The sequence below is a fragment of the Dioscorea cayenensis genome, chromosome 5 (genome assembly GCF_009730915.1).
Source record: "Dioscorea cayenensis subsp. rotundata cultivar TDr96_F1 chromosome 5, TDr96_F1_v2_PseudoChromosome.rev07_lg8_w22 25.fasta, whole genome shotgun sequence".
Lineage (NCBI taxonomy): Eukaryota > Viridiplantae > Streptophyta > Magnoliopsida > Dioscoreales > Dioscoreaceae > Dioscorea > Dioscorea cayenensis.
In genome coordinates this window covers 31,799,692-31,821,232 of record NC_052475.1, presented here as the reverse complement: position 1 = coordinate 31,821,232, position 21,541 = coordinate 31,799,692, and the positions used below count along the sequence as shown (strand labels likewise).

The 21,541-nt window shown below is 34.9% G+C and overlaps 4 protein-coding genes across 4 annotated transcripts; 2 read left to right on the top strand and 2 right to left on the bottom strand.

Annotated features, from left to right (window-relative positions):
- The first annotated feature begins 494 nt into the window (after positions 1-494).
- Positions 495-7,007, top strand: LOC120261384 (long chain acyl-CoA synthetase 8). The gene is given in 14 exon segments (XM_039269259.1): positions 495-562; positions 1,291-1,409; positions 2,342-3,009; positions 3,372-3,452; positions 3,592-3,855; positions 4,183-4,314; positions 4,405-4,578; positions 4,689-4,796; positions 4,798-4,919; positions 5,336-5,453; positions 5,840-5,971; positions 6,049-6,183; positions 6,268-6,474; positions 6,559-7,007. Coding segments are annotated over 12 exon segments (2,154 nt in total). The 5' UTR covers positions 495-562; positions 1,291-1,409; positions 2,342-2,493; the 3' UTR covers positions 6,724-7,007.
- Positions 7,008-7,106: 99 nt separating this feature from the next.
- LOC120261385 lies at positions 7,107-9,518 on the bottom strand. The gene is made up of 6 exons (XM_039269260.1): positions 9,080-9,518; positions 8,331-8,476; positions 8,057-8,225; positions 7,890-7,988; positions 7,711-7,793; positions 7,107-7,515 (listed from the first exon to the last, which is right to left on the bottom strand). The coding sequence occupies exons 1-6, from the start codon at positions 9,476-9,478 to the stop codon at positions 7,392-7,394; spliced, it is 1,020 nt and encodes a 339-aa protein (XP_039125194.1). The 5' UTR covers positions 9,479-9,518; the 3' UTR covers positions 7,107-7,391.
- A 1,010-nt stretch (positions 9,519-10,528) lies between these two features.
- LOC120262350 (indole-3-glycerol phosphate synthase, chloroplastic-like) lies at positions 10,529-15,564 on the top strand. Its single transcript, XM_039270446.1, is given in 11 exon segments — positions 10,529-10,745; positions 11,337-11,558; positions 11,648-11,824; positions 12,508-12,582; positions 12,789-12,833; positions 12,951-13,115; positions 13,823-13,901; positions 14,485-14,495; positions 14,497-14,568; positions 14,813-14,881; positions 15,344-15,564. Coding segments are annotated over 11 exon segments (1,161 nt in total). The 5' UTR covers positions 10,529-10,583; the 3' UTR covers positions 15,428-15,564.
- A 1,100-nt stretch (positions 15,565-16,664) lies between these two features.
- On the bottom strand, positions 16,665-18,576 carry LOC120261620 (lycopene beta cyclase, chloroplastic/chromoplastic-like). The gene is given in 3 exon segments (XM_039269570.1): positions 16,665-17,366; positions 17,368-17,730; positions 17,732-18,576. Coding segments are annotated over 3 exon segments (1,524 nt in total). The 5' UTR covers positions 18,302-18,576; the 3' UTR covers positions 16,665-16,775.
- Between the last annotated feature and the right edge of the window lie 2,965 nt (positions 18,577-21,541).

The window sequence follows — 21,541 nt, the reverse complement described above, 5'->3', positions numbered from 1 at the left end:
AAAATTTTATCAAACTAAATTATTACAAGCTTTGTTAAAAGAGTTACCTGAACTTCCTCTATTTGGTTGAATGGTGTGAAGCATTACTTTTTCTTTTTCTATGTATGTTTGTACACGTCTGTAAAATATTTTTATATTTGTATATCTATGTCTCTTAAGAGTTAAAAAAAACAAAAAAAAATCCAATTTATACAAAATCTTAAAAAAAATTTCAAAATTTTGAATATTATTTTTTTTTTAAAAGAAAAAATCGAATATTATTTGTAATTATTAACCCAACGATCATAAAATAATTATCTACAAACAAAACGCATCTATTTTTTGCCTTGTAATAATTATTAAAGAATATTATCAAAATCATACCGTTACAAGGGTCTGTTCGCAAAATCCTTTAAGTAATAAGTTAATTTTCAAGTAAGGGAGGGATGCTTTTGTAATTTGACGATATATATACAAATATGAACCTTCGAGGATCTCATTCACTTCTTAACCAAGCGAGAGGAAAAAACAGGCTCTTTACCAAACAAAAAGGTTCCTAAAATTCTTGCAAAAAGATTATTTGGTAAATTTTTTGCAGCCTTCTTGTGGTTTTTTGTTCAAATCTCTGTCTTGATTTTAGTAGTCGAATCATCTGTTGATTTTCGTATGAAATTTATGTTTTTCTGTTGCATTTTGTGGACTTTTTTTTGTTTTTGTTGTCCATTTGATTGGGAACTCTGTTTATGGGTATATTTCGATTTTGGAAAAGGAATTGCATGTTTTAGTTCCTTGATTTCAGTGTTACTCTTCAGTTAGTTAATTTTTCTATTCATTTCTGTATGAAATTTCTATTTTTTAGTGCATCTTGATGGAATTTTGTGTTCATTTGTTGGGAACTCTGTTTATGAATGGGTTCCATCTTTCAGAAAGGGATTGCATGTTTTAGTTCAGTGATTTTCAGTGTTATTCTTCTGAATGGTTGATGGTTTGGAAGTGCTTTACTACTTGAAATGGAGATATCACTCGGTAAATGTTTCTCAATTAGTTAATTAATTAATTCTTTGTTTGTGTATTTTGCTCAAATCTTTGTCTTGGTTTTATTGGTTGATTCCTGTATTAAATTTTGTACAAACATTCTGTTTCTTTTTGCATTTCATTGAAATCTTGTGTTCATGTAACTTGAAACTCTGTTTAGTAATGGATGTTTTTTGCGGAAAAGGACTTAATTGTATGCTTTGGTTCTGTGATTGGAGGTTTATTATTCAGTGTAATTAGCAGTCTTGAAATGTTTTACTGCTTGAAATTGAGCAGTTTGAAGATGATAAAGGGGAAAGAAGGGAGCCATTGACTTTATAAGATGACAGAGTTGAAGATGATAATGTGGCAAGAAATCTTGATATAAACCAAAATTGTTATATGGTGGTTGTCAGGTATGCAATTGATATGTTAATTCCCAAATTTGTGCATTTTACTCATTTTAGACTTTAATAGTTGTCAAAGGCGCGCCTCGGGCTCCTCAGGCTCAAGGCTCAACAGATTGCGCCTTTATAGGTGTCAGGCGGGCACTGTTACAAAGGCGCGCGCCTTTGAGCCTAGGCACAAGGCTCAAGGTGTGGGTCTAGGCGCGCCTTCGTAACATCAACAAATTTATTTGGTTATTTTTAAAATATTTACTTTAACTTTTAATTTTATCCACACATCTTTGATGATTAAAAATAAAAGAGGCCAACATACAATCAGAGCCGTTTAAAATTAGGGTGATTAACACACAACCAACCAAGTAGAATCAAAACCTCATCTCTCCTCTTCGGCCCAATCCACTATTTAGATGAAGAGAATGATAAATTTGAAGAGGAAATTGATGATGTTGGATGATGATGGATTTGCTGATTTTGATGATAGTCACTAAAATCTAGATTTTATTATACAAGTTAGGATTTGGACTATATACATGAATTATATCATATTATTGCATTTTGTATTATACATTTGAAGATTATTTTTCATGTTATTATGTACTTATTTTTTCTAATGTTTGTTCGTCTTCTATGATATTAATCTTTAGAACATTTTAAAACTTTAATACAAATTAATCCTTAGTACAAATATTTCTAATTTTTCAATTTTCTTTAGTGGAAACTAGTGCGCCTAGTGTTAATCGGGCGCGCGCCTGCACCTTGCGCCTGTGACAACCTTAATCCTCATCTATACATGATGACCAGCATTGATCTATTTTTTTGGATAGAAGCTTGAATGATGATTTTTTTTACTGTACAGATTTTATTTTTTTGTTGTTTACTGCATTTCACTTGGTGTGAACTTATGATAATTTTGATTATATTCTTTGCTTGATACATGATAGGTATGGTTCAACAGAATCAACACTTCACTTTCTTGGTGTTCTTCACTGGCTTTTTTGTTAAGTTTTGTCTGGTAGACAGTTCAATAAAAGTGCAAATGACAGAGCTGCTGTAATCATACATTGGAGTTGCTAAGGGAGTTCTCTGTCTCAAAATGCCATTCCTCGACAAGTTTTCTACCAATCATATGTTCATAGGAAAAGGATATGGGATGTACGGCATCATTGCTGCTGTTATTGTTGGTCTTGTTGTGCCACTTTTACTTTCCTCGATATTCATTAACAAGAGGAAGAACAGACAAAGAGCAGTGGCTGTCGAGGTGGGTGGTGAACCGGGCATTACAATGAAGAATAGTAGATTTTCTGCATTGGTTGAGGTTCCTTGGGAAGGAGCCACAACAATGGCTGTGCTTTTTGAACAATCTTGCAGAAAACATGCTAAACATCCTTGTCTGGGAACGAGGAAGCTGATTAAGAAAGAAGTAGTAGAATCAAGCGATGGGAGGAAATTTGAAAAACTACAGTTGGGAGAATACCAATGGCTGAGTTATGGAGTAGCATTTGAGCATGCTTGTAATTTTGCGTCTGGTCTTGTGAAGTTGGGCCATGATATAAAAGATCGAGCTGCGATTTTCGCTGATACTAGGGCTGAATGGTTGCTTGCCTTTCAGGTAATTCATAATTCTTTTTTTGTGATATGCTTAGTTTTTAATTTGTCATCATTAGGTTTACTAAAAACCTAATTGGTACAGAAGATGCTACTTACTCCCTAATTCTTATTTGTGTTCAGTCTAAGTTTTAGAGCCATTATTATTATTATTAGTCCATAAACTAAGGACCATCATTCCTTTTAGACCTTTTGTCCATCACTGTGGGTGATGTTGTCCACCTGATGCTGCTCATCCATTTATAGGAGACATTTAAAACGTTAAAATCCTTCATGCGATATTTAAAATTTTTTTCATTCAATATGGGCTCGTATGAGATTTACATTAGGAAGTGAATATGGTTACATATTTTTGTGTGTTTTCAGGGATGCTTTCGTCAAAACATTACAATTGTAACTATCTATTCATCACTTGGAGAGGAGGCACTAGTCCACTCGCTTAATGAGGTGAGAATAGTGGTTCCATGTATCATAAACTGACAGTAGTTTCTTGATTTAGAACTTTTAAATCATCAATTCACAATATAACTTGAAGTTTGTTTTAAGGTTATGATGTTTTGATTTTTTTTTTTTCTCTTCTTTGTAGACAGAAGTATCAACTCTCATCTGTGATTTCAAGCAATTGAAAAGACTCTCTGCGATAAGCTCACGATTGGAAACTCTCAAGCATGTAATCTACTTTGAAGATGAAGGAGAAGCTGGTTCACTGTCTAATAATGGCAATTGGACTGTTTTATCCTTTAATGAAGTTCAAAAACTTGGGAAAGAGAATCCTGTCACTCCGAGGTTACCCTCTAGAACAGATATTGCAGTGATCATGTATACAAGTGGAAGCACCGGATTGCCAAAGGTTAGCTTTTGCAGATGGTCTTATCAATTGAGAGTCTAGAAATTTGGTGCATACATTTTATAGAATTACACAAGCATACATGCTATACAAGCACAAGTTAGAATTTACTTGAAAGTTCACCTTAGAAATCACTTGTCTTTCAAAGTTAGCAGTTCAAGTGATTCATCTGATTTTGAAAGACATCACCGGTAGCATATAATTTTGAGCCAAGTTATATTAATAAGCATATGAATTGCATGGACGTGCAGCAATGTAAAATCTTAGATTTATATGTTTATGAAGTTGTCCATTCGTTCTGTGGTCACTGTTGTTGTTTCTTATGTGTAGGGAGTAATGGTAAGTCATGGCAACATCGTGGCAACTGCAGCAGCAGTTAGGACGATTATTCCTGGCATTGGACGCAATGATGTATACTTGGCTTATTTGCCCCTAGCTCATGTTCTTGAATTGGCAGCAGAGGTGGTTATACAACAATATTGTCTTTCACTGTCCAACTATCAATAGCTTTTGATTTATTATGTTCTCTGTCTAAAATATGTCTCCTTCTAGACTGTGATGTTATCTGCTGGCTCTGCCATTGGTTATGGTTCGGCGTTAACCTTAACTGACACATCAAATAAGATCAAGAAAGGAACCAAAGGTGATGCTTCTGTGTTAAAGCCCACCCTTATGGCCACAGTTCCTGCAATTCTAGATCGCGTCCGGGATGGCGTGCTGAAGAAGGTTGATTCTATGTTCTGATATGCTAGTGTAGTTCTTTATCATGATGTTCAAGGTCATTGATCTTCTATGATAAGTCATACAACAAATTCATAATCCTTCTTTGTCCACAGGTTGAGGAACAGGGTGGGGTATCCAAGAGGCTCTTTAATGTTGGATATAAACGCAGGCTATTGGCAATTGAAGGAAGTTGGTATGGAGCATGGGGCCTTGAAAGACTTCATTTGGGAGAACCTTGTTTTTAAGAAAATACGCACTATCTTAGGTGGAAAAATTCGGTTTGTGCTTTGTGGTGGGGCTCCTCTATCAAAAGATACTCAAAGATTTACCAACATTTGCCTAGGGTAATTTTTTTTTTCTTCTCTTAGATAAGCTTATTTTTAAGAGGATTGCAACTTGGATGACATCATTTTTATTTTACTTAACACCTCCCTGTTGGTTTAGCAGCAAAAATTTCTTTGGATTAATATTCTGTGAAGATCCAATTCAACAATGGTTTGGGATCTTGATTGGAAATGGTAAACTTGTACAAGTCTCAGAAACTGGGAGTCCATTTTTGTATGTAGAATAATTCAGTTGAGAAAATATCTCCTGGTGAACAAGTATCTTTATAAGTATAATATTTGCAGTTGAGAAAATAGCTCTTGGTGAACTAGCATCATCAAATCTTGTCAATTTTCCTCAGAAATTCAATGTCTAATAGTTTGCTAATTGCTTTACTAGTTAGTATTTATTGATGTTTTTCTTGTACATTATCCAGGGCTCCCGTTGGTCAAGGTTACGGTTTAACTGAGACATGCGCAGGGGCTACTTTTTCTGAAGCTGATGATACAAGTATTGGCCGTGTTGGTCCACCAATTCCTTCTTGCTACATCAAGGTACTCTTTTTTATGTAATAGCATTCATTTATCTTTTCAGATGTAAGAGGACCTATGTACAAAAATTGCCATTTCTATACTATCTTCTGTGCATGGTCCATCACTAGTTCAGATGGTTTTCTGCTGTAGATTTGAATTCTGTTAGAACACATACTTAATTTGGATTTCTAGTGGACCTTTTTCCTCAGAACGCCAATGTATAACAAATTAGTGTCCATTTAATGCTCTTATACAATGATTAAGCCAAGTTGTTATTAGTTTTTTATTAGTGATCCATATAGTGGAATTTATGCAAGTTCAGACTGAGGTTGGCTTTTTGTTTTGTTACATTTTTTATATTTCCATCCTTGCTAATTTTTAACGTCTATTTCATCAATTTTCAATAGCTAGTATCTTGGGAAGAAGGTGGCTACACAATTTCAGATGCACCAATGCCCCGAGGGGAGGTTGTTGTCGGTGGACACAATGTGACATTAGGGTATTTTAAAAATGAGGCCAAAACAAATGAGGTGTATAAAGTAAGAATCTCACCATAACCATTATTTAATGATTTATTACATTTTTATTGTTCTAATCATTCTCATATTTCTTCTAGGTGGATGAGAATGGAGTACGTTGGTTTTATACAGGTGATATCGGACAATTTCACCATGATGGTTGCCTTGAGATCATTGATAGAAAGAAGGATATTGTTAAACTTCAACATGGAGAGTATATATCTCTAGGAAAGGTATTCATGACATCCTTGACCGATATAACGTACCAAGTGTTGTTATTCTACATCAAAACTAATCTGAATGGAAATTCTGTATAGGTTGAGGCAGCATTAGCAGCAAGCGATTATGTTGACAACATAATGGTGTATGCTGATCCCTTTCACAGTTATTGTGTCGCATTGGTTGTACCTTCTCGTCATGCCATCGAGAATTGGGCACGGAGTGTGGGTATTGAATACCAAAACTACGGAGAGCTTTGCAATCAAGATGAAGCTGTCAAAGAAGTTCAGCAATCGCTTTTGAAGGTTGAGTTCAAGTTATTGCGTAATCAGTCAGCAAACTTCACTTTCGCTCCTTAATTGAGGTTTTTGAATGAAATGTTCATGCAGGCCGCAAAAACAGCAAAACTTGACAAATTTGAGATTCCTGCAAAGATCATGCTATTGCCGGATGCGTGGACTCCAGAGTCAGGGCTGGTTACGGCTGCTCTTAAACTAAAGAGGGAACAACTGAAGGCCAAATACAAAGCTGAACTTGACAAGCTCTACCAGTGAGGTGCCTTTTCTCATTGATCATCTAATTCTGTGCTGACACTGGTAATCATCTTAATTTGAGTATCACAACATCCTCTACTTGTTACAGAAATATGATCTGCTGACTGCTTTGGTAATAATTTTCCAATAAGAGATGATATTTTACATGTTACACTGTGTTGTTCTTTGTCCTTTTGGTTGTGAACGTTAAGAGTGCCTAAATATTCAGATCCACAGAGGCAAAAGAATAACATTGCATCTTAAGTTTGTAAAAATTATGCAAAACAAAAGAAAAACATTGTGATAGGAAAATTTCATTAAATAAAGAACATAAAGTGCTTGATGTATCATTGTATCTTATCAACAAGTAAATTATAATGTAATCTTTCGATCTGAAAATTTGATGACGAGTAATATAGTTGCCTGTATTTCACACTCTATCTATTTATCTACTGCATCTTGTAAATGATGCAAGTGGCAACAGAAAACATCTAGTTTCATGAACAACATCAGATCATAAACATTTGAATATCGAAGTCAATCACAAGTTTATCTTGTTTTGATGTTTTAGGGCCATTCTTTCTGAGAGAGATTTTTGTCTCATCATTTATCAAGATCATAAGAACTTTCCAATTACCCGAAGATCACAATTTGTTTTGCCATAAAAATGAAAATGTGAGCTAAACAGCTTACTCGGTCTCAGTCGTGGCTGCAGAGATGGTAGGCAATGCCGAAAGAGATGGGCGCAATAGAATGTATAGAGCTGGTCCTAGTAATGGAACCAACGCTAAAGGCAGAAGCCATGAACCCTTCCTGCAATGAGAAGAATAAAGAGTTCAATATATTTTTCCTCAATGCGAACCATCCTTTAGTTTTTTTTTTTCTCTGAGATGTTCATGAGGATTACCCAAAGATGAAAAGTCGGAGAAGTGGTATATACATAGTCAATTATTTTTCCTTGAGGATTATATGTATATAAAGCTGAACATTATAGTTAGGAGTACTCACCATTTGCGAGCAGCCATGTCATTGTAGACCCAAAAAGGAGAGAAGGCTGTGAATAATGAGAAGTCAATGGACATAATGTGTATCTGCAACCAGGAAGAACAGTGAAATTTGATTTATGATTTCTTCGCATAAGTTCGACTGGGAATGTTGATCAAACAGGGTCTCAGGAGAGGACTTACAAACTTGCTCTCTCTAACGTATTGGTAGAATTCCTTCCAAATATCTTCATTAGCTAAACCAGCGTAAACTATGCACCCCAATCCTGCTGCAAGTGTTATCTGATTTGGAGTATAGTTAGTTTGTATTTTTACCAGCATGAATTACAACCGGAAAACTCTTCACTTACTGCAGCAGTAATCTTTGATTCAAGAAAATTCAGAGGCCATTTCTCAAGTTCATCTTCTTCGACCGGAGGTGGCAGTGGGTTCCATAGAACAAAATAAGGAATCAGAGCATAACAACCGCCGACGAGTGATAGTACAAGGAATGGCCAGACAGGAATTTTGCTTTGAGAGCTGCATTGCATTATAAATGGTGTCCGACATATCAGACTTATCGTATTCGAGGAAATGATTACTGTATAAGTTTACTCAAAATTCAGGTTGAGGTTCAGTAGTCACCTTCTGCCAGTGGGAAGCAGCAGCATGCTATAAATTAAGGACCATAAACCCATGATGTACCATTCAGCCACAAGAACTTCATTCATTTGGAAGCCATCGTCTCCTTTCAAATTCAGTAGTTTTTTCAAGAAATACTCATCCCTTACCTGGAAAACTACACAATTAATAAGAAGAAAAACCGAAAAAGTTTAAGCATCTTAATTGAGCAATAAGTACAGAATACATTATAAAGACCCCTCAATTTAATAAAAATAAGGATTGACATTCTTCATTGCATGTTTAAAATACAAGATATGAAGCCACAGAACAAGAATTCATTTATTCAAGAACTATAAACATCAAAGGAATGATCTTGTTTTCAGAAATAACTATTCAAAGAAATAACAGTTCAAGTCATCCTGTCACAGCAATTATTTTTTCACCTATATTGCCCTTTTACTAATGGCACATGATTTATCCTCAAACAAATCACTAAACTTTGTTAGAAAATTCACAAAATAATAATAATAATAATAATAATAATAATAATAATTTTTTCATCCTCTTTACTATTCATAAAATCCACTATTATGAATACATTTTTTTAAAGGTAATTTTTTTTTTCAATAAATCATCCTAAACAAAAAAACACTGTGAATTTACATAAAAAAACAAAACATCAAACTTTCCAACAAAAAAGAAAGAAAGGGAATTCAAAGCACAAATAAGAAGAAGAAGAAGAAAGAAGAAAGCAATGAGATTGTGCTCACAGGAGTTTGGTTTGGAGTGAGTTGGAAGATGTAGAACATGAGTCCAGCCCAGAAGCCAAAGAGAAGCACAGAAGTAGTCCAATCACTCACTCTTTTGTTCCTCACTTTTCTAACCGGCATGTCTTCTTCATTACCTTCACTATTGTTCTGAGACTCAATGGAACTACAGCAAACCAGAAGTAGACGTTGTCTTGCTATTGAGTGGTGCTGATGGTGGTGAATGTGAGGTTGAAATCCATTCATAGGTCTTGGATTGAGTGTGAGAAGGGGAACGGTTCTTTGATGGATTGGAGAAGGGTAAGTGAGTGGAAGGTGTGGAGTTCTGGGCTTGGAAAGGAAGGAGGAGGGAGAGTGAGGGAGAGGGAGGGAGAGGAGATGGGATTGAGAGGAAGACGCCATTGTTGAGCTAGGGTTTTCAAGGTTGAGGTGCTCCAACGGAGTCCCCAAAACTGGGAAGGGAAGGATGCAGGTGAGGAAGGATATTGATAAGACGGGAAACGCGAAACGGATATGGGAAACGGAACATTGAATTTTTGACAAAGTCCATGACGACAAAAGAAAAACAAATGTCGAAGTCTGTGTCAGCCCAAACTTGAATAACCTCCTGAGAATAATCCCCCTGCCATGCAACCCTAGAGGGAATATGGGACCCTAAATATAAATTGTAAGCTAAGAGGTTCGAACTCGAGACCTCTCACTTACAACCATGGGTAGTTACTATTGGGCTAGCCCAAGGTTCATGAACATTGAAATTTATCAGTTCAAATTTTTCTCTACTAATGGAATCGTTGGATTTATATCCATAAATTTTATTACAAAAGAAAACGTTTGTAAATAAATTATTTACAAATATTCTCAAAAAAAAATTGGCCCTCGTATAGATACATAACCAATGAGTTCACTGATAAAAGAGTGTAAATCATGGTGAACGAGTGTTATTTATTATATTATTGTTGTGATTATGATCGAATGGTTGAGATAAGAACATGACATCCCAATTTTACAGATCCTAATATTGTTATGTTTATATATACATTCACAGATAAAAAGGGGTGCTAAATCATGTGAATACGTGTGATTTATTATATTACTATTGTAAATATGGACATGGTTGAACGGTTGAGATAAAAATACTGTATAACTTACTGTTTTTAGTAAATCTATGTCTTAAAAAAAAATGGTGCAAATCATGATGAATGAGTCTAATTTATTAAATTACTGTTGTGAAACGGTTGGGAAGGAATATTGTGCTATCTCATTTTTACTATTTTTAATACTATTTTATATTATTAATAAAATTGTTTATATATCATTGTTTACTGGGATGGATTCCAATCCGAGAGAGATGATGGGTCCTATCAAATAAAATTTATATGAAAACTCTGGGCAAATTTTATTAATTTCTACGAATTAGCACGTGTTGTGCGTGATCATTATAAGAATTCTAATTCATTTGGGGGTTATCTTCGCAAATTGCAAGACTTTGCAAACAGTCGTGAAAGAAATGGAAGGGCTTTCGCTTGGAGCCAATTCGAGGTTTAGGGTTCTTGTTCCCGGGATTGCCTCATCGAAATGTGGAGAAATTCGCCCCTCCAGGGACTTGGATCCACGTATTTTGGGGCGGTCGCACAATCTGGCTCCTCTTTGCTGCACGAGAGGCCAAGAGGTTTGTGATTCCTCGGCTAGTTTCGTTCTTTGAGGATTTTGCGTCAAAATTTGATTTTCGTTTTTCCTTCTTTTGTTTCATGAGTGGTTTTTGCAGTTATGATGTGATTGAGTTACTGGTAATTTCTAATTTCAGTGTTATATGATGAATATTGAAGTTTTATGGTGTTTTTTATTGTTTGTTGCAATGCTTGGAATGAAAGAGAAATCTGGTTGGATTGTTTCCATTTTTTGATTGCCAATCAAGAGAGAAATTTGCCCATCCTGAAGATGTATAAACTAAAGGATCATGGACTGAGCTTATTTCCATATCAAGTCAACTCTAGTCACTATTTACCATTAGATCAGTTGTTTTATCATTTTTATTCCTCAATTGATTTTTGATTATTAAGTTTCTCTTCCGTCGATGTACTTATAAAAGTCTTCACATGACGGATCAATGTTCAGAGTCCGCATTATAAAAAGGAAAATAATTTGTGAATTATGTTCTTATCAAATAAAATGAAATGTCAGCTATATAACTAACTGAATATTCCCTTTCGACGATTCAAAAGCTTGTTTGTAGGTCTTTTCTAACTATTGGGTATTGCAGGTGACTAATGATGAATCTTCTAGAGGAGCTTATGCTAGTAATTATCTTGCTGACTCTGTGGAAGCCATGGAATGGGAGAGTGGAACGTCGCTCGAAGATATTGCGGCAAAGCAGGGCATCAGAATCAGAAGACGCCCTCCGATCAACTCGGGGAGTGAGGAAAGTGCTCCACGCAATATTCTAGAGAAGATCATATGGACCAAGGATGTGGAAGTTTCACAGGCACTTTCTTAGCCAGTTTTAGAAATTAACATTGAAACCATTTATTTTTGAATGGAGAGCTGATTCATTAATGTGTCTTTGTGGTTTAGTTGAAAGAAGAAAAACCCCTTTCTCTGCTTAATGAAGCTCTTGAGGATGCTCCTCCGGCTAGAGATTTTGTAGGGGCTCTTAAGGCATCTTATCAGCGTACTAATATGCCTGCTCTGATAGCGGAGGTGAAAAAGGCTTCTCCTAGCAGAGGAGTGCTACGGCAGGATTTTGATCCAGTAAGTTTTGCAATTAATTCTTGTTATATTTTAAGATGTGGTGGATTAAGGTTGATTAATTCATAGTTGAAGATATTATACTAGTTTGTTTTCATAGTATGTCTTTTATTTTGAGCTTGCCTCTGATCTTTAGTTTTCAGTGTACCTGATATAGATAGCTCATCACGCATGAAAAATCATGTTGTGATTCATTGGTGACATTATTCTATATAAGTTTTTGCATAATTCAATATATTACTAAAAGTCCAAATTAAGTGCTTAAGCAGGCAAAAGCGTAGGAAAAATCCTTATGTTCTAAGAAATCTTAGGCCTTGTTATGCCTGTTCTAGTGTGATCTTAACATTTATTAAATTATTATCCTAAGACTATGCTTTACTGAACTTCCGTGACAAGCTCAAATTTTATATTATTTTGCCTTTATCTTTGGCTTTATTGAAATTGTTAATCTGGACAATAACTGTTATTTTTCTTGTTATCAATAGAATGAGAATAGTTATAGCCCATGCCTGTAGGCAATGTCTCCATTTCACAGTGCAGATTCAATGTAATGTAAACCCAAGTTCTAATTTAGTTGTGATCAATTTAATAGCTATATTCTTTTCTCTTTGACTTTACCTCCAAATGCATGCATTTGCCATCTACCATCTAAAACTCAGTTAGATTACTAATTTGATACCTATCAGGTCCAAATTGCTAAGGCGTATGAGAGAAATGGAGCAGCATGCTTGAGCATTTTGACTGATGAGAAGTACTTTCAGGTGGATACACTCTTCTTAACTAGTTTTTGAAATATTGTTGTGATGTGAGCTTATTGCAAGATTTTCAGGTGGATATACTGTTTTTGGCTTGTTTTTTTGAAAAATAATGTTTTACTGTGAATTGATTGGGTTATTAAGTAAATGAAAAATAGACTTTGACCATATGGCCTTGCCTAATCAGTTAGTTTACTGTTTGCGTGCATCAGGGAAGCTTTGAAAATCTGCAGCTTGTTCGTGAAGCTGGAGTTAAGGTGTATACTGCCCTGGCATTACCAATTTTTGTGTTTTTTATCGATTTTGCTTGAGTTGATTTGTATATGATATCCACCATTTTTCAATTAACTTATAATCTGGGAGAAAATTTACAGTGCCCACTTCTTTGCAAAGAGTTTATAATCGATCCTTGGCAAATTTACTATGCTCGACTGAAAGGTGCTGATGCAGTTCTCTTAATTGCTGGTGTATTGACTGATCTTGATATCAAACTCATGATTATGGTCTGTAAAAAACTTGGTATGGTGGCCTTGGTCGAGGTTTGTGATTCTGCCCTTCATTTTCTGCTTACTTCTTGCCCTGACCTTTGTCATCTTTAAACTTAAATTTTTTGGTCATGAAGACTGTGTTATGTATATTTTCTATCCCCATTTTACACCAGTGCTTTTGTTTGTTTTCAAAGCTTTAACCAGTTATTTATCTTCGATAGATTTGTTTGAGGTTTTATGAGGAAGAAGAAGCAGGTTTTCAAACAAAAAGATGAAAATCATATGCTGTTATGCTTTTAACTGAAACTGTTCTGCATGAGTATGATGAGAATCGACTTCAGTGAGAGGCAACATATACCATGTTTTTATTCAGTTTGGGCCTGCATATTGGTGCAATTTTGTTGAATGCATTAGGGTCTTTAGGTAAATATTTTGATTAGATAACTTGAGCACAATTTTTGAAGTTCACACTTTGTCACTTTCTTTTGTGATATTGTAGCAACTTGTTTAGTTTTAGAAATTAAACCAAGTTGTGGAAAAATGAAATCAAGCTAATAACAGACATGAAGGTATCACTGCCTGGTTCTTATGCTATATCAATTTTCCGTGCTTCCTTTGAAGGTCTTTTAAGTCATGAATTGCATTTTATGAGTGTACCCTTGTTTATCTTATTAAATATGAGTTTTTCTTCATGGGACCATTGTAATGATATTTATTTCTTTAGTTATTCTACTTACCTTTTTCTTTCATAATATTAGGTGCATGATGAAGTGGAAATGGATCGCGTCTTGCGTATTGATGGAGTTCAGCTCATTGGTATCAATAACCGTAATCTTGGTATGTTGATTTTTGTGTGGCATATTCCATGTTGATTTTGCATTCTTTTGGATTTTTCATTTGTAAACTCTCTTTTTATCAAATTGTCATGGCATTATCACTATCAATATATCAGTGTAAAACGCTACAAAGGTTTTTAGTGCTGATTTTTCTATCATTAAAAGAAGAAATGGGCAATTTTACCATCTTTGTTTGTGGTTTTTTGGTTTCTATACCCCTATTTGCATATATACCTGAGAAAACCAACATTTACATATGTACGTAATGTGACATAATAGAAAAAGATTTTTTTTTTTAAAGAAAACTTTCACTTGATTTTTGACATAGTGTATGTAGGAAAATATTGTTGTTTCATGGGGTAGGTGCATAAATATGATTTTTATGGGGGTGTATAATCAGATATGCACTTCTGTAGGGCTATATATGCAATATTTTATTTTCTATTTTAAAGTTTTCTTATCACACTAGTTTTCCTTTGGCCAAAACAGAAGTGACGAACCCACTTGTGCTAGTACATATGGTTGTAAATCAAAGCTGTTCTGTGATTAATATTGAGTAACTTGAATATATTTATTTATTACAGAAACATTCGAAAGTTGATATCTCAAATACAAAGAAACTTTTGGAGGGAGACCGTGGCAAAACTATCCATGCGAAGGGCATAATTGTAAGTAAAATGAAGACCATCATCCAATCTTCATTTTTTTTTAAAAGAAAATCATAAGCTGATATTGAGAATACAAAGTTTGGTTTATTAAATTCACACCCTGTTCCTGTTCTCCGAAAGATGTAAACCTTCATCATGTTCATCATTTTAGTTTTTTTTTTCTATATGTGTATGCATCAAACAAATTAATATCACCTACAAATATCACATCACATCGATCAAGTATTACCTAATTGCTTTCCAGGTGGTGGGTGAATCTGGATTATTCACTCCTGAAAACATTTCCTATGTTCAAGATGCAGGAGTTAGAGCTGTAAGCCTACTCGAAAATCCAAAAATCATGCATGCTATATTTTCTTTGTTCTGTCTACATTTTTCGTGTTTTCTTCGCTGCCATTTTTTCCATAATGAAAGTACTCATCATTCATTCAAGCACAATTTTGATTGCATGTATACCCCGTAGGACTGGAATTAAAATTAGAAAAACAACAACAATGGCTTATGTTCAACATCTTTACCCCTTACTCCCTCTAATTTTCTTTTCTCTTTTATAGTTGCGAAAATATATTTAGAAAAAAAAAATGGCTTGATTTTGAGCATAAGGGTGTGTTCATATATATGCACAAATTTAAAAGAATTAAGAAAAAACCTGGGTTACATGTGTGAAATTTCATGTTCTTTGCAGGGCCATGCAAGTAATATTGTGAAAGTGTAAATGAATCACACCTCTTGCATATTGTAGTTATGAATTATTGTGTTGTCTTTATATCAATAGGTTTTGGTTGGGGAGTCTCTGATCAAACAGACTGATCCTGGTAAAGCAATTACTGGCCTTTTTGGTAAAGACATCTCTCTTTGAGTTATTTTGTGTGCCCTCTGACATTAACTTATTTCTGCTTCACCTCAATTATGTACTCCTGTACTTGCTATGTATTGTAATTTTGATGTGTTTGAAATCAGGGAAAATAAAACAAAGAAGTATATATATATATATATGAAACGTGTCTGTATTTTGGCACTGCCTTGTGTCAAGAATTGTTTGTCATATGCAAGCCTTAAATCAGTGGTCCATAAAAAAGAATCAAGTGTTTTGCTACCATTTACACAATTAAAAAACAAGTTATATATATATATATATATATATATAACAAGAACTTGAACTTTTAGATAACTCTCTATCAGAAACCATCTTATTTTATATAATTTCACTCAAACATGTTATATTATTAAAAATTTACATACGTAAAATTATGCAAACCTCAATGAAGAAACATAAACAAGCTCTTTGTATTCAAAAGCTGGTTCTCGCCAACGACTAAATGATCTATTGATATATGGGTCGCCGATCGAGTTCTTCACCGAGTGGTGAGAGTTTCGATTTCTACGGTGAGACATTTCGGAAGATGTGGCAGTGATGTGTGTCGTGCGGGTGAGTCTCGATCTTGCATGTATGCAGTGAGTCCCTGTCCTCATTTCGCTCCATCGGCGTCATGCACGCCTCGACGGTTTAGCGAGGGGTTTTTGGGCTAAAATTGATTCTCACAAATGTACCAGAAATGATCAGCCTGGTGCGAGCAGGCCATTGTTTTCCAGCGTCTCATGAACCATCATCAACAATAACAACCCCATCTTCTTCGTCTCCTCCAGGTTTTTGGCATTCTATTGTGGCCGTGAAGGTGCTGGTGGCATTCTATTGATGATGTTTTGAAACATTAATGGACTCATCTTTCTTGCTATTCTTTACTGCTCTTCTTCTTTCTTAAGATTAAGCTCTCTTTGCTTGCCATTCTTTTCTTCTGCGCCCGCAATGCTTAATACTGTGTTGTTGTTATTATTATAAGCGATTGGTAGCGGTAATTTGGCGGAGTAACCGTCTAATGCTTTACACGTACAAGAAAATGTAGAAAATGACAAATTTTGCTGCATATAAATCCAATTATTAAGTTCTGTAGGTGCGTTTATTCACATTAAAGCTTCACTAAAACTTATGAAGAATATTACATAATATCATCACTGTAGTTGTTGTTCTGAGTTAGTTAAACCTAATGATACGCTTAAAAATACATCTGATATCAAAGTTTTATCTCAAAAACGAACATTTAATCATACAACAGGGAAGAATATTTTGAAGTTCTATCAAGATAGAAATTATCAGAGATACAATGCTTCAACAAACAGGAGTTTAAAAAAAAAAGGAACAAAACACTTCATGCCTTCTCTTTGATCAAATTTCGAATCATTTTTGCCAAAGGAAGGGTTCCCTTGGCCATAATTTCCAACCTAGAAGTGTTTGAAGCATGTGCAAATAGCGAAAGCCCGAAAAATATCAGCTGAGGAAGAAACAATCTCGACGACAAAAACCCGTGCCAGTACTGAGGTTCTAGATCGAAGAACGCATTGAAAAACCTTCGTGTGCCTTGCAAATCAAGCTTGAGCAGAATGTCCATTCCGAAACAGAAAAACTCCCTTTGCCTTCTCCTCTCAATTGGCCACAAATCCTTCCACACTTGTTCCGACAATTTTTCGCCCACAATGCCTTCTCCGCCAGAGCCAAGACACTGAACAATAGAATCAGCAACAACAGGAGCTGCAGCAAGAGTTCTCGCAACCATGTAACCAGTTGAAGGATGAACCATTCCCGCTGTCCCTCCAATCCCAACTACCCTCTGTGGGAGCACCGGCAGCGGTCCTCCCATCGGTATAACACACCGTTCATCCTCCTCGATGCTCTTCACTTTGATCCCCAGATGTTTCAATCTAGCCACCATCCTCTCCTGAATATCCTCCATTCGCAACCCCTGGGCGAGCAACTAGCGAAGTCTCTTCAAGAAATATCCTCTTGGAAGAAAATGGCATTGCATACAGAAATGTCGGGATTCTGCTATTCCTCTCTTTCAGTTCAGAGTTGTCATTGAGGTGTGAATCCCTCCAGTCCATGAACACCATCTTGTCCAAATCAAACGGGTGTTCTTCGACCTCGGCTAATATACCATAGGCAACTTGGTATCCAGGATTATACGGCTTATCATATTGAACTAGGCAGCGGGAAAAACCAGTGGCATCGAGAACAACGGAGGCCTGGATTGTCACACCATCATTGCAGATCAACAAGGACTTTGATTCCTGATGTATTACCTTAACAACCTTGGCTTGATGAAACTTTAACACCATTGGAAACACACTTGTTCATCATCTTCGATTTAAGCTGTTTTCGATTTACTCGAGCATAAGGCCGATCAAGAAGCTTCTTGCTTTGTTCATTTATGTAAACAACAGCACCAGGCCATGATGCATCAAGGCAATCTAGGAGGTCTAAGGCTTCAAATTCATCAACCCAAACACCATAATTGTTAGGCCAAATGAGTTTTGGGAAGGGGTCAATGGAGCAGACAGAAAGGCCAGCTTCAGACACTCTCTGTGCCACGGCAAGACCGGCAGGGCCTCCGCCGACCACCGCAAGGTCCAAAGTTATACCTTTTGACGGATCATACAATGGAAGGTCTAAATCAAGATTCTCTTTCTTTATCTCAGGCACAAGTTCAAGAATTGCACTACTGGCACTAACCCTAGCACACCCATTTCTGTTCCATTTTTGGTGTGATTTCTTGTTTGATGATGACCTAAAAATTTGATTTTGAGGTCTTTGAGAGGGAGAAAGGCAAGGCCTTTCTGCAAATCCAGGCACTGGGTGGAGCAATTCAAGTCTATTGTGGGTTCTCAAGAGAGTATCCATCACACACACAACACAGACACACTAACACACACAACCAAAGCTTGTTGCCAATCTACAGAATTACACTTGAAAAATAAAAAAAGAGATGCAAAAATTTATGAAATCCAAAACAAGGGCACAGGACTATATCAAGAACACAAGAAATCAACTGAGAAGAAAACCACAAGATATCAATCAAATTGGGGAATCTAACTAACAAGAAGAGAAATAACAAGTAAATGGGTTGTTGAAAATCTCAAAGAATGAATTGAAAGAGCATAAAGCTTACCAAGAGGGATTGAGAGGAATGGGCATGGTCGAGAAAGGGAAAGAAAGAGGGCCATGAAAGCTTTGCTTGGTGTTGTATGGTCCTGTTGGGGGCCAAGATATTATTTTTATCTTCTTAGGATGGTTGAGGAGTGTGTGTGCGCCTTCCACATTGCACAATAATATATACATATTATTAATTTTACTTAATAGTACCTAAATCCCTTTTATGCTCTCATTTACTTGCTTCTAATTAGCCATTTTTGTTTTTTTTAGCTGAGGGGGTCCCATATCACCTATCATTCCTAGGTGTGCCCTGTGCTTGGGAGGAAGAGTTTGGAGGGGTTTTGGATGGTCCATGAGGTTAAGGTTCTTTGAACCATACTTGGTGAGAAAGAATTGAAAAGTAGAAAAGGGTTTAAAAGGTGTAGATGAGGGTTGAAAATGCTCCAATTTTTCTCCATTCATCAACTCACCATTTTGGTGGATTGGGGAGGGTTAAATAATTTTTTGGACATTTTTGCTCTTCTAACATTTCCATAATTATAAGTTGCTGAATTTGATGAAACTAGTGTATTATGATTTGTTTTGATGAAAATTATTTATTTTGGTGGTATTATGAAAATTATTTTACTCATTTTATGGTTTATTTTATGATTATGTTTTATAATGGCTCGTGCTACAAGAACACTAATCTCTACTTTGTAACCCTGATATCGGGTTATCAACCCCAATGTTGGAGTTCACCCTTTGTGTTGGTCGGAGAGAGGATTTTCTGACTCTCTAGAAATCCTCACGGGAAAGTGAGTGAGTAAAATTTCTCCCCATGAGAAAATTTTGGGTCAAGAAATCCCTGTCCTGTGGAAATCCCCGATCCCCGCGGGACCTGACCCGATGGGGACGGAGATTCCCCGGTTCGTTCTCCCCGTGGGGACGGGGACGGGGGTAAACCCGTCCCCGTTTAATAAACGGGGGCGGGGATTGCTATCCCGCCTCATGGGATCCCGTCCCGTAAAATAATATATATATATATATATATATATATAATTTTAATTATTTACAATTTTACCATTTTATAATATATAATATAAGCTTATTATTTTAGGTATATGGGGATCCTCGTAGGGATCCCCGCGGGATAGATCCCCTTGGGGACGGAGACGGGGAGACCCCTCCCCGTCCCCCGCCCCCACCCTCCGTTATCAGCCCTACCTCGTTCTACCCTACCTCACTTGCATCTCTAAGTCCGTTCCTCTCTCAATATGATATTAATATTTAATAATATTATATTATATTATTTACTTATTTTTTTTTCAATTTTATTTTTATTGTTTTTTAAAAAAATAAATAAATCGATATATTTTGTTTCTATTTTAATTTTATATTGTTTTCCATATATATATGAGATTTTTTTTTATTTTTTGTTTATATATTATATTATCTGTTATTATTTTATTAAATTTATTTAATAATAGTGGTGTTTGATTAGTTTTCCTCTTGGTTATTATTGATTTTTTAAGTGATTTTATTTATTTCAATTTTTTAAATAATTTGTACTGTTAGATGAAATCCGTAGCATAAGCACGGGCATCCACGCTAGTTATTATTATTATTATTATTATTTTTAATATAATTATATAATTTGACAAAAATGACCAAAAGACGTAGTTTGGATATTTTAAAATTAATTCAAATACATTGAATGCAGGAGGCATTGCTAGTGGAGCTGAGAGGATATCCCACTACTCATTTGTGTTATTAGGTGATATAAATAGATCCATATGCTGATTTTTGATATTTTACAATTTATTTGGTTTTGAGAGGGGCATGTTATATATATATATATAGAATTTACATTTTTTATGAACGTTCATAGATAAGAAATCTATGGACGTTCAATTATCAACCGTTAGATTAAAATTTAACAGCTGACATTGATGAATAATATTACTGTTCATTATACCGTTCCGAACAGTAATTACTGTAGTAATTACTGTTTATCAATGTTAGCCGTTAGATCGAAATCCAACGGTTGATAATGTAAACATCCATGTATTTTTTTATTTTGAGCTGTAAGACGTCCATGAAGATATATGTATATCATATATATATATATATATATATATATATATATCATTCGAAAACAAAAATTTTTTGCATCTCTAAAATATTAAAGAGAAATGATCTATAAATTTTAAATGGGCATGCAAGTATTGAGAAAAATTATAAATGCTAAATATCATTCTTATGGTTTTGGTATACTTGACAAATTATTATTTCTGTGAAGTTACTAATTTTTTATTTTTTTTTTTTATGTCTGAGCAAATTTATTTTAATTAGCCAAATTAAAATAAGATCACGTGTATAAACTGAGAGAGATGAAGATAAAAAGATAATCTTTTTAAAAATTTTTAATTAAATTAACAAATAGCATGTTAAAATATGGAAACTTTGTATATTAGAATAATGAGAAAAATGTTTCGAGTTGATTTAAGGTAGATTTTGTTTTTCAAAACAATAATAATAAAATTATGATCAATGTTTGAATTTGAAACCTTAAATGAGAGATTAAAATCAAATGCAATACCAAAGAACAAGAAATGAATTGCAAGTTAACAAAATAAAAATGTCAAACTGGGTGGTTGCTAGATAGCATCAAGACTTTTTTTTTCCCATATTTGATGGATAAGTTTACAATAATGAGCACAAGAAATTTTATGTAAATGCATATATGGCAGACTAGGGTTTCAAAGGCTATTTTGTCATACTTTCTTATTTTGATGTAATATTGAGTGCAATATGAAAATATTTATTTTCTGTCACTAAAACCAATAAAGGAATCTAACATTGCTTAGAGTAATTTAATTATTTCTATAAATTTATTTTTTAATATATTTAACTCAAACCAAGTGTATTTTATCATTGATGTTTTTATTTTATTTCTTGAGACAAAAATTCAAGGTTATTAAAACTAAGGCGGTTAATATTTATAAT